General features: G+C 48.4%; 1 protein-coding gene across 1 annotated transcript in view; it reads left to right on the top strand.

The window, feature by feature from the left end:
• Positions 1 to 11,706, top strand: part of POLRMT (RNA polymerase mitochondrial) — a 36,412-nt gene extending 24,706 nt beyond the window's left edge. Inside the window, exons 17-21 of the mRNA XM_063147097.1 lie at positions 857 to 955; positions 1,432 to 1,504; positions 2,522 to 2,613; positions 3,988 to 4,061; positions 11,610 to 11,706. Of these exons, the coding sequence (XP_063003167.1) occupies positions 857 to 955; positions 1,432 to 1,504; positions 2,522 to 2,613; positions 3,988 to 4,061; positions 11,610 to 11,659 (388 nt within the window). The 3' untranslated portion in view covers positions 11,660 to 11,706. The remainder of the gene's footprint in view (positions 1 to 856; positions 956 to 1,431; positions 1,505 to 2,521; positions 2,614 to 3,987; positions 4,062 to 11,609) is intronic.
• Positions 11,707 to 14,680: the final 2,974 nt, after the last annotated feature.

Below are 14,680 nucleotides of genomic sequence, written 5' to 3'. Positions count from 1 at the left end.
CTGGGGAACGCTGGGCGTCAGAGAACGTTTTTCTGTCTCAACGTGCATAGGATTGCGCCCGTATTTATTTATTTACAACATTGATATACTGCTCCATGTCGAAACAGATGTTGCTGGACTTCAGTTCCCATCAACCCCAGCATGCCCGATGGGAATTGGAGTCCCAATAATGCCTGTCTGGGGATCCGCTGATACCTTACCCTTGCCTTAAACAAACCTCCCTGATTATTTGGGCTCTCCAGGGTTAAAAGAAAATTGACTAATCCTGGCTTTACCTGGCTGGTAAACCATGGCTTTAACCATGGTAGTTAAGCCAAGAAGCGGAGCTGTGATCAGAAGACACCTTAAACCACGGCTTTACCACAGTGAATAAGGCAAAAAGCCTTATTCACCGTGGTTAAAGCCGTGGTTTAAGGTGTCTTCTGAACACGGCCCGGCTTTCTGGCTTAACCGTCATGGTTTAAGCCCTGGTTTAAGGTGTCTTCTAAACAGGCTCAGTGAGTTCTAATCGATCGATTGCGTACGACTCAACACGATAGTTTTGAAGCCGTAGGCAACGGGGTCCCGAGGGCCGAATTCCATTCTGGAGAAGCTCTCGGGGGCCGTATTCTGGTGGTGGGCGGGGCCAAAGGGGAAAGGGGCGTGGCCAAATGGCAGAAAATGCTGTCATATTTTTGCGTTAAGCTCTCGCTGCCTATCGCTAAGCCTTAGCAGAAGGATTTATTTCTTTAAAGAAAGCTGTGAAGCTACCAAACCATCAACGTTGGGGGCGGAGGGGAAAGGCGGATGAGAGACAGCAGGGAGGGGGGCACAGAGGCCTGAGTTTCGACACCCTTATCCGTGCGCTTTCCTGCAGGAAGCCCAATACGGTGAAACAGAAAAACGCTTTCCCGCCTAACTTCATCCATTCGTTGGACTCCACGCACATGATGCTGACCGCGCTGCACTGCCACAGGTAAGTGTCCTTGTAAGTGTCCGGCACGGCTCCTGTCGCTTGACACAGGGCAGGGCTCCTCACCCACTTCAGAGAACCGAGGCAGGCCTGCCTTTTGGAATTAAATTCGGGGAATCCTTTTCTTTACCCCCTCCGCCCTCAGACCCAAGAAAAGTTAATTTTTAGAGTGCTCCAGGTTGTGGGAGGCTTTGGGCAAAGGTATTCTTCGTAGCACCGCTTTTTCTTGCTGGGAGAATACTGGGGATTGTAAGATTGTTTTTTCTCTCTAAACATGCATGAGATTCCGCCTTTATTTTTCCCCCCTCTTCCCTCCTCATCCCTTTTTCCTTGAGTATCGTGTCCTTTTATATTGTACACGTTTCAGACTAAACGTGCATAGGTTTTCACCCTAACTTTGCAGAACGGATGGAGCTTAGGGGGACGGCAGCTCTATAGGGTTCTCGGGAGTGTGACTTATTTGCTTTGGTTTCTCCTAGGCGCGGGCTGACGTTCGTCTCGGTGCACGACTGCTACTGGACTCACGCACTTACAGTCGACATCATGAATCAGGTAAGACCAGAACGTTCCCACAGACAGAAAAACAGTTGCTGGAAGATTTGACCTTTTTTAAAAACACCCAACATGCTTCCAAACTGTCCTCCGGCGTCATGAGGACCTGTGACTTGGGCTTTGGATCATAGAATCATAGAATAGTAGAGTTGGAAGGGGCCTCTAAGGCCATTGAGTCCAACCCCCTGCTCAATGCAGGAATCCACCCTAAAGCATCCCTGACAGACAGCTGTCCAGCTGCCTCTTGAAGGCCTCTCGTGTGGGAGAGCCCACAGCCTCCCTAGGTAACTGGTTCCATTGTCGTACTGCTCTAACAGTCAGGAAGTTTTTCCTGTTGTTTTGTCATACTGTTCTAACCATCAGGACGTTTTTCCTGACGTCCAGCCGGAATCTGGCTTCCTGTAACTTGAGTCCATTATTTTGTGTCCTGCACTCCGAGATGACCGAGAATAGATCCTGGCCCTCCTCTGTGCGACAACCATTCAAAAATTGAGGAGTGCTGTCATGTCTCCCCTCAGTCTTCTCTTCTCCAGGCTAAACATGCCCAGTTCTTTCAGTCTCTCTTCATAGGGCTTTGTTTCTAGACCCCTGATCATCCTGGTTGCCCTCCTCTGAACACGCTCCAGCTTGTCTGCGTCCTTCTTGAATTGTGGAGCCCAGAACTGGACGCAATACTCTAGATGAGGCCTAACCAGGGCCGAATAGAGAGGAACCAGGACCTCGCGCGATTTGGATCTATGAATGCAGCCCGAAATAGGATCAGTGGGAACAAACCTGCCCTTGTTCCGAGATCAGCATGTAAAATCCGTTCAATCGGCAGGGCCTGAGAGACGTCTCTGCCAAGCGACAGGATTTCCAGTGAAGGCTTAGAAGCAGGCCTTACAAACGCCGCTGATTTCAGTTTCCTAAGCGACGCATGGGGCTGCTGCCCTTGAAATGTTCTCCTTGATCCGCAGCCCACACTTGGTTTTCCTCTGCACTTAACTGCCCCTAAATATTTTGTCCTTTGAATTCCAGGTCTGTCGTGAGCAGTTCGTGGACCTTCATAGCCAGCCCATCTTAGAAGACCTGTCCCGGTTTATGCTGCAGAAATACTGCAAGAACGTTCCGTGAGTGGCGACTTCCTTCCTCCTGTACCACTTTCTTTCTCTCCCACTCACGCCGCCCAGGGCGCCCTTCCTCACGCGGAATCGAAATCCCCTTCCTTGCCGTTTTGAACGGGTTGGGTTCGTCTCCTTCCTTCCGCAACGACACAAAATAAATTTGCTGCCTTGCTTTGATCGATAGCATCGTAGATTGGGGAGATGTTGTGTGCATCTATGTGGGTCACAGGACAGGATGGAGATACCCTAAGCAAGTTTTAAAAAGAAAGAAAGGGAAGAAAGGAGTCAGGTTAATGCCTTGGTGCGTGATTTTAAAACCTTTCTCATCTCCTTTCCAGCTTCTGGGACCTCTATCTACTATCTCCATGAAACCGAAATACATCAATCTATTTAAAACACACCCACACGCAAAACCCACATGCACCAAATTCAGGCCGCGCCACACCAAAGCAATTCAAGGTGCTACAATCCCAAACGGTTCTCTTTATTTCGTTTATTTATATACTTGATTCATACCCTTGCCTTTCTAGCCAAAACTCGGCACTGTGTTTTTTTAAAAAAAATTATTTGTGGTATTTATATACCGCTAAATATAATAAAAAGCCGAAGCGGTTCACGTATACGTTGATTTGTTTTTAACGGCGTTTTGTAAATTAAGTTTTTGCTTTTAAGGTTGGTTTAAGGTTAGTTGCTTTGAGTGCCATTTTGGGCCCAGGGGAAGGAGATAAATTAAATATATCCTAAAAATAACAACAGCATCAGTTAAACCAAATGTTGTCTTAAAATCTGTAAAAGTCCATCTGGGCGCAGCTAAGGAAGAGACAGAGCAGGTGTCAGGAAGTCACCAGACCTTCCGGTATGTCACCTGACCTGTTGCGTGTGAATGTGTCATAAAGCCAAGTGGATCCCCAAGTGCCTTGGACCCCGCAACCCATGGGTTGGCTCGCATGGATTATGGGAGCTGTAGTCCAAAGACTCATCTCTTCCGGCAGGCCTACACAGACGAATTTTAAACCTAAGAATTTTAAGATGTTGTGATTGTTATTTTAATATTGTATCGGCTTTATGTGCTCTTTTAACCAGTTTTATGTATTATATTGTTGTATTTAATGTTGTTTCCCGCCTTGATCCAGAGGGAGAGGCAGGTAAGAAATTTATTATTGATTGATTGACTGATTCCAAAACACCCAGAGGGCACTAAGATGCCCAGCCCTGCTTTTAGGATTTCAGACTTCCATGGTGCCGCTTTTTAAAAACACTTCATGGTTCTTTCTCGCCGTGCAAAACAGCAGGAACCCTTCAGTGGGCTAAGACGGCTTTTATATATTTGGCATCGATATTTAATTCTTCATCTCTTTCCCCTTCCTTCCTCGTCCCCAGGGTTCAGTGGAAGAATAAAAAGAGCTCAGAGTTTCAGAAACTGGTGAATCATCTATCTAAGGTCCCTGAGAAAGGTATGTGCACGCATGGAATAGATTGAGTTGAGTATTGAGTATATGGTAAAGCCCCAGGTTCGATTCCTGGCTTCTCCAGGTCGGGCAAAGAAAGGAATCCCGCCTGAAACCCTGGAATGCTACTGCTGCCACCACCAGCCCATGTCAACGTTACTGGGCGAGATGGGTCGGTCTCAGTAAAAGCCAATTTTCATATGATTTGGGAGACCAGCTATTTATGGAATTTGAGAGGAACACTTTCCGTGGCCCTGTTCTAAGCCAATAAGGATCTTCTAGAGGTTTTTCTTCTCTCTCCACTTCTTAAAAAATGTGTGGTTGTGACTGATGTGAACCAACAGAAAGAGAGGTAGACTCTAGTGTTGAACAGTGGGAAAGTTTTTAATCTCTTCACATGAATGTCTGTACAGTTTTAAAAATATTTTTGTAAAAAACCGTTTGGAAAAGGAGCTCGACGTTTCGGATCTGGCGATCCTTCCTCAGGAGCTACAAACAGATGAAGTAAAATTACAGAACAATAAATACATTGATTATACTCAATGTCATTGTACACAAGAAAAAATGCTAAAGGAAAGGAAATAGATTCTCCAGAGAGCTACTGTGGGATATCCTGTAAAGAGATGCAGACCCAAGGTAATTTTTCTCTAGAGTAGGGAGGGAATTGGCGCTGTGGATTTGTTTATCGTAAACAAAACCCCAGGGTATATTGGAACAGAGGCAGGCGGGTGAATTCCACGTAAATACCTCCAGGGAGGGGGCAGTGATGGGTTGAGAATCTTGATACATCATGATCTCTCTTGTGGTTTTAAATCTTTGGATCTTGGGCCAGGGTTTTTGAGATGGGGGGACATGAAATTCACAATTCAAGCTAGCAGCCTTGGAAGCAACGGTGCAGAGGAACTGTGGGTTTTTGGTCTCTGAAAGTTCCCTCCAAACTGGAAAGGCGGGAGAGGTATTTTTGATTAAAAATAAAGACGTTTTAACCTCACCATTTGAGGTTCGTCATTGAGCTTCCAAAGCAAAAAGGGGAAACTTGACTGAGCAAAGTGCAATTTTGGAATCCTCATGGGAGTTTGGAGTGGGGAGAACGAAGGGCCATTTTTAAAAGGGCTCTCTCTGTGCCCCTCTTCCGCTGTCAACTGTGCCCAAAGCACCTCGTGACAGATGTTGAGTCTTTACAGGCAGGCATCCTGACATCTGGAAAACCCGTCGCTTCCAAAACGTGCCGGCGCCTTCGCTTCGTCCGAAACCGGCCAGGCGGTCAATGTCGCGTGAATCCCACCTGATTGGGGGATCGTGTAGGACAGCTTTACCCAAGCCGGGGCTCTCCAGATGTGTCAGACTACAACTGGAGGCCATCAGGTCGGGGAAGATAGATCGAGACTTCAGTACAAAGCCAGAGCCCAAACGAACAGGGCGAAACAAAATGGCGGACCCGGCCTGCACAGATCTGTCGTTCAAGGACGCCCTCTGCGCCGTCAGCTGACCCGCAAGGGCCAATCCCAGCACGCCAGGACCTATAAATCCCCGGCCTGTGAACTTGCCGCTTAGTCTGGGATCTTGTGTGCGGCACGAGGACTGCCTTAGCTCCGTCTCCCTTTTCCTAAGTACCACTTTGGATCTTGGCCCTTGAACACCTGCCTCTGGTTGGTCGGATCGTTGCTGGGAGGTGGGGAGACGTGCATGACATCAACCCCCCCCAAATACCCCCAGCCATAAAAACCCAGAATTGGCATGGCGGAAACATTTCTAGAGATGCCTGTGTCTTTATTATCATTCCTCTCTACTGCCTGCACCCTCTGTAGCTCTTTCCCCTTAATCTTATCTTTTTAAGCCTCTTCATTTTGGCCGCTCTCGTCTCCCGGCCGCCTTTTTGTTTGCTGGCCTGTTTATTGGTAACGGAGAATTGTGCTTTGCTGATTGCCCGGATCCAGGAAAGACCCAATTAACATCCTGCCCGGGCAGGGTTTTATGCTGCCCTTCTGGATCCTGGCATTCTCCTCCCTGAACAACCCCGTAAGCTGGCTGAAGATAAGCTGCCTTTGAAATCACTGATTTTCCAGATGTGGGGGACTGAAGCCAAGAAATTAGAAACCTGCCTAAAGCTTCCTAGTGACTCCGTGGCCTAGGCGAGGTTCGAATGGTCGACACCCAGCTCCTCCGTGCGGTTTTTCCACCATCCCGTGCAGGAGTCGGCTTTTGGCGTCAGATTACAGGTTTTCTGAGAATTCATTTGAAATCAAGTTCCTAGTCCTCATGGCTGCCGCGGCTGCCTGCTCCTCCCACGCCGGTTCCTAATCTTGTTCCTCGTGGCTGTTATTTGAACGGGCAAAGCGCCTGCGTTGATACGGGGCAGGGCAAAAGGAAAAAGAGCCTGTGGTAACAATGGTCCTTTCTAATTCGAGCTCTCGCCAAGTCTCGGGAGGAAAACGTGCCTGCAGGTTAGAATAGGAGGGGGTTCTGAGGCGTCGGAAATCGAACCCGGGCCTTCTGCATGCAGTGCAACTGCTCCTCCGCCTTGATACAGCTCCTTCCTTGGCGGTTGTTTTGTTCCTGCTCCGTAGTGAAAAGTTGAGATAATCCCCGCAGAATGAGGAGAAAACTAAAAGAACTGGGCATGTTTAGTCTGGAGAAGACTGAGGGGAGACATGAGAGCACTCTTCAAATACTTAAAAGGTTGTCACACAGAGGAGGGCCAGGATCTCTTCTCGATCCTCCCAGGGTGCAGGACGTGGAATAATAGGCTCGAGTTAAAGGAAGCCAGATTCTGGCTGGACATCAGGAAAAACTTCCTGACTGTTAGAGCAGTATGACAAAACATCAGGAAAAACGTCCTGGCTGTTAGAGAAGTACGACAGTGGAACCCATGACCTAGGGAGGCAGTGGGCTCTCCCACACAAGAGGCAGCTGGACAGCCATCTGTCAGGGATGCTTTGAGGTGGATTCCTGCACTGAGCAGGGGGTTGGACTGGATGGCCTTAGAGGCCCCTTCCAGCTCAACTGTTCTGATTCTATTAATTAAATTTGGAATTTTGTCCCAAGAGGTCGCACGGAGGCCCAAACCTTCCTTGCTGCTGTTGCTGCTCCACCACCACTCCTTGCAAAGAAGAAAAATATCCCATCGATCAGAAATGACTCTCTGCTCGCTCAGACGCCCCACGCAAAATAAGCGCTCCGGGATTATTGTGATTTGCAGTCGTAGTAATAACATTACTGATCTCCGTTAATCGGAGATAAACCCTAATGCCATTCAGCCATTCTTTGGGGTATTTTGCCTTTGGAATGCCGTCCACCTGGCCTCGACGTCTGGTTTGAGAAACGTAGTGTAGAACGAGTCGCTTATTTTGCTCATATTTATTGTTGGAGTGGACGTGGGTGCCGGTAAACTCAATTAAAAACAGAAAGGCAGTTCATCTGTTCCAAACCCAAGGCAGCTGTTATAGAAGGCAGGGTCAGAAATGCCCCAAATTACTGACCTATTTTACTTTGAAGCTCTTACAAAGTCTTAGAAGAGAGGCGGGGGGGGGGGGGAAACTGTGCAAAAACTGTGAAACTATCCATCAGCGGAGAATCGGTAGTCAGGGGGACGTTTAACAGCCCTGCTGCAAGTTAACACCTCCCTGCTGTTAATATGCATCATAACATTGGGCCTCAGAAGTGCTCACAGGATAACGCGTTTCTAGCCCTCATGGAGCAGAGAACCTGAGTTCGAATTGGCGTCTTTGCCACCGGACTCGAGATTGTAATGGAAACGCACCAGTTTCGTTTATTGATCCACAGCGCCTGACAAAAAACCTTTCTTCACGTGGAAAATGCTGCGGTTAACTCGAAGGCCGACGCGGTCACCGCAGCGTTTAGAAGACCGTTCTAAATGGTCAGGGAAGGCCGTGAGGAAGCAATCGACAGAACGGTATAAACGGCTTAAGAACGACAGACCGGTGTTCTCGAAGAGACGTTAACGAAGCAATTTGAATTGCGATCGTAGGCTCATTAATAAGCTGGGCTGTATTAATGTTGCGAACCGTGGACGAACGTTGTGAAACGCTGAGCGATATATATTCAGCGGTATATAAAGGTTACAAATAAATACAATAAATAAATAAAATGCAACACGATGATAGGCAAAATTCAAACCTACCGGCGCAACGCCCTGGGACGTGGGTCTTCTCCCATTTCCAGTCAAGGCAAAGGTCCCAATTTTCTGGAGTCGAGACGTGCCAGGAGAAGAGGAAATGAGAAATATCCCAGCAGCAGCAGAATTTGGCATTGCCTGTGCCCAGAATATCGTTTCTCAGGGATCCAAGATGGGAGTCGATTCCCGTTCGCTCTTCTGTTATCTTTCGTGTCAATTTCCTCTCCCGAGTCATCCCACCCAAGGCCTCTCCAGGGAAAAATGTCGCGAGGACCCTGTTTTTCTGCCGAGTCTTGCTCTGGTCAGGCCGACATCTGACACATCCACACATATTTTCAGCGCATTCTTCCAAAGCTTCTGAAAATGTTACGATTCCCTGTAAGTCTGCTGCAGCTTCTGTTGTTAGATTCTTCTTAACTATGGTGCATCCTCCTCTTCCTCCTCCTCCTCCTCCTCGTCAGGATTTTATCATCAACGAAGATGCCACGTCCCTTCTTCTAGGTCAGCCAAGCAGTCTGTGCAGAATTGGTGTTTTCCCCGCCATGACAGCCGAAGTGTTCTGTGTGGTTCCCCAAGCCGGACTTAAAACCATAACATGCAGTCACAGAAGAAGGCGTAATATCACTCCAGTGGCTAGAGTATCGGACTGAGAGTCGGGAGATCCGGGTTCGAGTCCCCACTCGGCCACAGTCACGGGCTCTCAGCCCAGCCTACCTCACAGGGTTGTTGTGAAGATAAAATGGAGAGGAGGAGAATTATGTGCCGTGGGTTCCTTGGAGGAAAAAAGGTGGGATATAAATGCAATAATAAATAGATAAATAAAATAAATAATAAACATTAAAGAGGTTGAAGCAGAATAAAACAAGAGTGGACACCCCCACTCTAGAAGAAGCCAGCGCCTCATCTCAAGATGGAAGACTCCTCGAGCACGGGGTGGGTCCAACAGCCTCCGTTTCCCCTTCCAACTCTGCCGTTCCAAGTTATGTACCATGGGGTGCTACGACGGGGAAGGCCCCGTCCGATTTCTCCCTAGTAGACATCGCTTCCACCCATGAAGGAGTCCAGAGCAGGGGCGTCTCTGCTAGATCCGAGGGGGCCGCGGCGTCTCGGGCTGTGATGAGCTCATTCTCACCACGGCAGGGTCGTTTGGTGCCACGTTTGGGTTCTGGCTCGGTGCCATGTAATACACAGGTTACCTCAACGGGTGCTTGGTTGTTCAGCTTCTCCTGGCTTTATCCTTTGTCTGGAGATTAGCCCAGAACCCCCTTGGCCTAAGATCTGTCGTGCCGAAGGAAGGAAACATCCATGGAGTTGTTTGAACGTCACAGTATCTACCTTCCAACTCCAACGTCCCCGGTGTGCTCTGTCGCTTTTCTCTGTTGCATCCCTGCCGTCAAACACGGCTCTCCGGAGGCCTTTGCAACTTGGAGCTCGTGTCTCCGGCGTCCGTTTGTCCCCCGTGGTGGTTTTGCAAACCGGAGAGATGTTTTTACTTTCTAGGCTCTGTAGATTATAAGCGTCTTTGTTTGCTTGCTTTTAAAAAGGAGACTGATCGTGTGATTTGGTTTTCAACGGTCCAGGCGCTTGGATGCATTTTTAAAATCTTGCTGGTTGTGTTTTTATGCTGCATTTGTGCGTGTGTTTCTTTTTAATAGTTCATTCGCCTTTCAGTATACAGTAATACTAAAGATAGTTTCTTAACACTTCGAAAGGAATAGAGCAGCCTTCCTCAACCTGGGGCGCTCCAGATGTGTTGGACTACAACTGGCTGGGGCATTCTGGGAGATGCAGTCCAACACATCTGGGTCGCCCCAGGTTGAGGAAGGCTGGAATAGAGGTAAATAGCACACACACAAAAAGACTCCCAAACTGAATTATCCTTCCATTTCATCAAATTGTTAAAACGTCCATCGCTGCTAAATCACTCATTCTACATTGATTCTATTTTGTTTTGTACTTACACTATGATTGTTTCTTTCTTGGTGGAAAGGTGTAATTAATATATATATATACTTACAATATATTACGGATGAGATAAAATGGATTTTTTTCCCCAGCCTTCTTTAACCTGTTTCTCCCCAGGTGTTTTGGACTGCGATTCCTGGCATTTTTGTCTGTCAGTCATGCTAGTGAGGATGGTTGAGAGTTCAAATCCAAAACAGCTGGAGGAAAGATTAGATAGTTTAATTAATTAATTAATTTGGGGCACAAGGCTATGTGTATTTAGACCTAAAAAGTCATACGATCTGATGCATGTTTTGACTTAAGTCCTACAATGTTTAGACAGGGAAAAGTTCTACAATCCTATGCATGTTCAGACAGGGGGAAAGTCCTATAATCCTATGCATGTTTAGATATAAAAAGTCCTACAATCTGATGCATGTTTTGACTGAAAAAAGTCCCAGCTGTGCTGGCTGGGGAATGCTGTAGGACTTTTTTTTTTCAGTCTAAACATGCATAAGATTGAGCCCTTATAATATTTGTATCTCTTTCCTAGGGGAAAAAGCCTCCCAGAATGGTTTACATTCAATCAGTAAAAGAAAGCGGGCCCCTCTTGCAGGCTTACAGACAAGGAAAAATGAATTTATTTATTTCATTTTCATACCGCCCAATAACCGAAGCTCTCTGGGCGGTTCACAGAAATTAAAACCATAAATATGGATGGGGAAGGAAAAAGTAAAAAAGTTATTTTAAAAAAAATATTTTAGGAGAAGGGCAAAAAAGTTAAACAGGACTTATCTCAGCGTTCCCCAACCAGGTGTCCTCCAGATATTTTGAACTCCAAATCCCATAATTTTTGTCCATTGGCCTTGCTGTGTGGGGCTGATAGGGACTGTAGTCCTAAACAACTGGAGGACCCCAGGTTGGGGATGGCTGAACTCTGGTAGTTAAAACCCCAACATACCCAGAGATGTGCTTTTGGCTGAGGAAGCTAGGAAAAAGTCCTGCACCATCCAGAGATGAATTCCTGTTTTCATCACCTCCAGGCACCCACTGATACCGCCGCCTGAAGCAAGTTTGCTTCGTCCTACTTTGTGACAGGGCCGGGCCTTGCGGCTGCCACTGTCTGCTTTCAGTCTGGCCGCCTAAGGACAGTGTAGGCGAGAGAAGATCCCAGATTCGTAATGGTCCTTCCAGAATATTCTAAGACGCCAGGTGGGAGATTTGGGGAATTCCAGAAACTCTTAAATAGTCTTTCTGGAAGATTCCAAATTGAAGCGTTGAAAGATTCTGGATTTGGAAGTTGCCAAATGGAAGATTCCGGAAGATTCCAAAAGGCCGTTTCCGTCTGACTCCCCACAATCCCCATAGGTGATACCGAAGGCAACTTTGTGGGTACGCGTGCGAGATTTACCGTTGTGAAAGAAAGCGGTTGGTTTTCTTCTCCATCCAGTGACCTCACTTTTCTCCCTACCCAGGTGACTTCGACCTTGAGAAGGTGAAAGAATCCACTTACTTCTTCAGCTGACCTTCGGAGGGGTTGGGTCGGAAGCTGTTTCCTGGAACCCCGTCCACCTCATCCATGCTGCGCTATCTCTGGGGCGACACTTACGGGATGACAGCCGTCACTCCCACGGAACTGGAGCTGCACCGTTTAATCTGGCTGTCCCCATCCTTGCTCTTAGGGGGGGACAAATTCTTTCACCGAGGCCTGGCCAAGGGCGCGGCCCATGATATGGGGAGGCATGTTTTGACTGAGGGTTTTCTGAGGGTGCGTGCTTCTGTGTTAGGGTCACCAAGCGCAGGGACAGCTCTTTTGAGCCCTGGCAATCATGCAAGGGTGAGTCCGAGCAAACGGCGCCACGTGGTGTGCAAAGAGCAGGTTCTGTTGCACCAGTGTTTGAATTAGGTTTCTTTTTGGGGGGGTTTGAAGGCGACGACCCTTAATGAAATCAATCCGCTCGACGCGCTGATCTCTCACCACTCTCTGGTTCTAGCCGAAGGCTCCCTTGTCCCTATCTGCCTTAAAACGGGCGCCATCACGAAGCGTAACAGAGCCATGCTTTCTCTGCTTCCTCTCCCCCCCCCAATAATTTCAGCGCTGGCTGCATTTTTCTTTCCTTGCCTATGTTTAAGCCCAAAAAGCACCGAGAGAAATGTCGTCCCCGGGAGGATACAACGCCGTTGTAACAGGACGCCGTTACCTTTGTCTGCCCATGCCATCCTGGGGTTCTGTCCAATGTGAGGCCTACTTAGAGTAGACCCACTGAAATGAGTGGGACTTAAGTGTGACTGATGTGGTGAACGAGCCCTGGTGGCCCTTTCTGGTTTCCGTGTGACCTCCGTCGGCAGGATCGTGAGAGGCGTAAGGAACGGGTACGGTAGCAGAGTCTGCTGATAAACCTCAGCTCCCTGGTCGAGCCTAGACAGGAATGGCCGTTTACCGGACGAGGGGCCCGGCGTCATTTCCCCGCAAGGAATTTGGCACAAACAGCAGATCCCACCCCCCACAGCGAGATGCAATCTGGCTTCTTTCCTCCCCCCCCCCCTTTTGAAATGAAACGATTTGACAAAGAATTACCATTGCTACTAGAATTTACCGGGATCCGGAGGAACAACCGCTTTCTCCGTTATCAGTAAGTCTGCATCGAATCCAGAATTTCCCCAATGGGGAGTTTGTTTTTCATCATCCACTCTTATTTTTCTTCTGCCCCCCCCCCCCCCCGCTTGTTTTTATGGGGACGGTTAAGTTTTGGCCGAACAGACACCCCCCTGAGGGCCGTTACACGGCTGTAAATAAAACGAACGTTTGAAATCTGTGCATGCCTTTCCGTCGGCCGTGCCCGATTTGCATGCTGCGGGGGAAATAAGCTTAAAGGCTCTTGCAAACCCGAATCTGAGGGAGGAGGCAGGCCGTCGTGTCTCTGGAATGAGTCCCTGCTTGGACTTTCTCGGCAGTCTAATCCGGTCTCTTCTGGCGATCGGGCATTCCTGCTGCCTCTGCGTGGGGCGTGAAAGGATCGTTCGACAGCTCTCGGTGGAGCTAAGCAGCGACTGCAGGGAGGCCCGTCTGTCGCGACTCTGAACGAGTCTCTGCTTTGATTTGCCTCCTTCCAGGCAGGAGAGAGAGGCCCGGAACAGTGAACGCCCTGCGTGTGGGTGGCTCTCTCTTGACTCTTTCACACTGAAAAACTCACCCTGCAGGGGAAGATCTGATCTGTAGCAGCTTCCTATGTCCTTGTGGCTCACCGCTTCTATGACCAGTGCAATTGGTGGCTGGGAGGAAATGGGGTTGTTTAGCTTGGAGAAGAGGAGGCTCAGGGGAGACATGATAAAGGTGTACAAAGTGATGCCTGGTGTGGAGAATGTGGAGAGGGAGACATTTTTCTCCCTCTCTCAAAATACTAGAACCCAACGGGGTCATTATCCCACGAAGCTGGTCGGTGGGAGATTCAGGACAAATAAAAGGAAGGACTTCTTCACACAGCGCAGAGTTAAATTATGGAACTCACTGCCACAAGATGTAGTGATGGCCACCAATCTGGATGGCTTTCAAAGGGGGTTGGATCAATTCCTGGAGGCAAAGGCTATCCATGGCTACTAGCCCTGATGGTTGTGTGCTACCTCCAGTATTCTAGGCAGGAAGCCTGTGTGCACCAGTTGCTGGGGAACATGGGCAGGAGGGTGCTGTTGCACTGTGTCCTGCTTGTTCATCCTTGGTCAGTGGCTGGTTGGCCCCTGTGTGAACAGAGTGCTGGACTAGATGGACCCTTGGTCTGATCCAGCATCAGGGCTCTTCTTAGGTTCTTAGGTTCTTATGACAGCAGCAACCTCACCGGCATTTTTGCTGCACCATACCGGATGACGACGAGTCCATGAGAGGGCAGAAAGTCTAGTGAAGTCCCCCCGCCCATGAGAGCAAAGAAATCTGGGGGTGCGTCAGCGCCAAAGGGCACCATCCCTTTTGGCTTTTCCTTTCGGCTTGGCCGGAGGGTTGAAGGTGTCCCAAGAGAGGCAGTGTGGTGTAGCAGTTAGAGTGTTGGAGTCAGGAGATCTGGGTTCGGGGCTCCACCCGGCCATGAAACCCCACTGGGTGACTTCAGGCCAGTCCCACTCTCAGCCCAGCCTCCCTCGCAGGGTTGTTGTGAGGATAACCTGGAGAAGAGGAGGATTATGTACGCTGCCTTGGGTTCCTTGGAGAACAAAAGGCGAGATATAAATGAAATGTAAACGTAAAGTTCTTTTTGCTCTGCTGTAGCAAGGCCAGGCTTCGTTGAGAGTCAAACCTGGGGGGGGGGGGGGCTTCTGAAAAGCTGTTCTTGGTAGCCGGGGGGGGGGCTTCCCCCCCTCTCTCCATAAACTCAATCTGCCTTTTGCCTCCATTTCTATTATTATTATTTCTTAATGTGTGCTTAACATAACATTAATTCTTAACATGTTTGCTAGAAGGCCATTTAAAACAAAACCGAAACACAACAACAACAACAACAACAACAACAATAATAATAATAATAATATAAAGACAAGAACCTTACAAGCAATAGCACAT

The sequence above is a fragment of the Elgaria multicarinata genome, chromosome 23 (genome assembly GCF_023053635.1).
Source record: "Elgaria multicarinata webbii isolate HBS135686 ecotype San Diego chromosome 23, rElgMul1.1.pri, whole genome shotgun sequence".
Lineage (NCBI taxonomy): Eukaryota > Metazoa > Chordata > Lepidosauria > Squamata > Anguidae > Elgaria > Elgaria multicarinata.
Note: the sequence above shows the minus strand (reverse complement) of the source record. Positions and strands in the feature narration are given on the sequence as shown.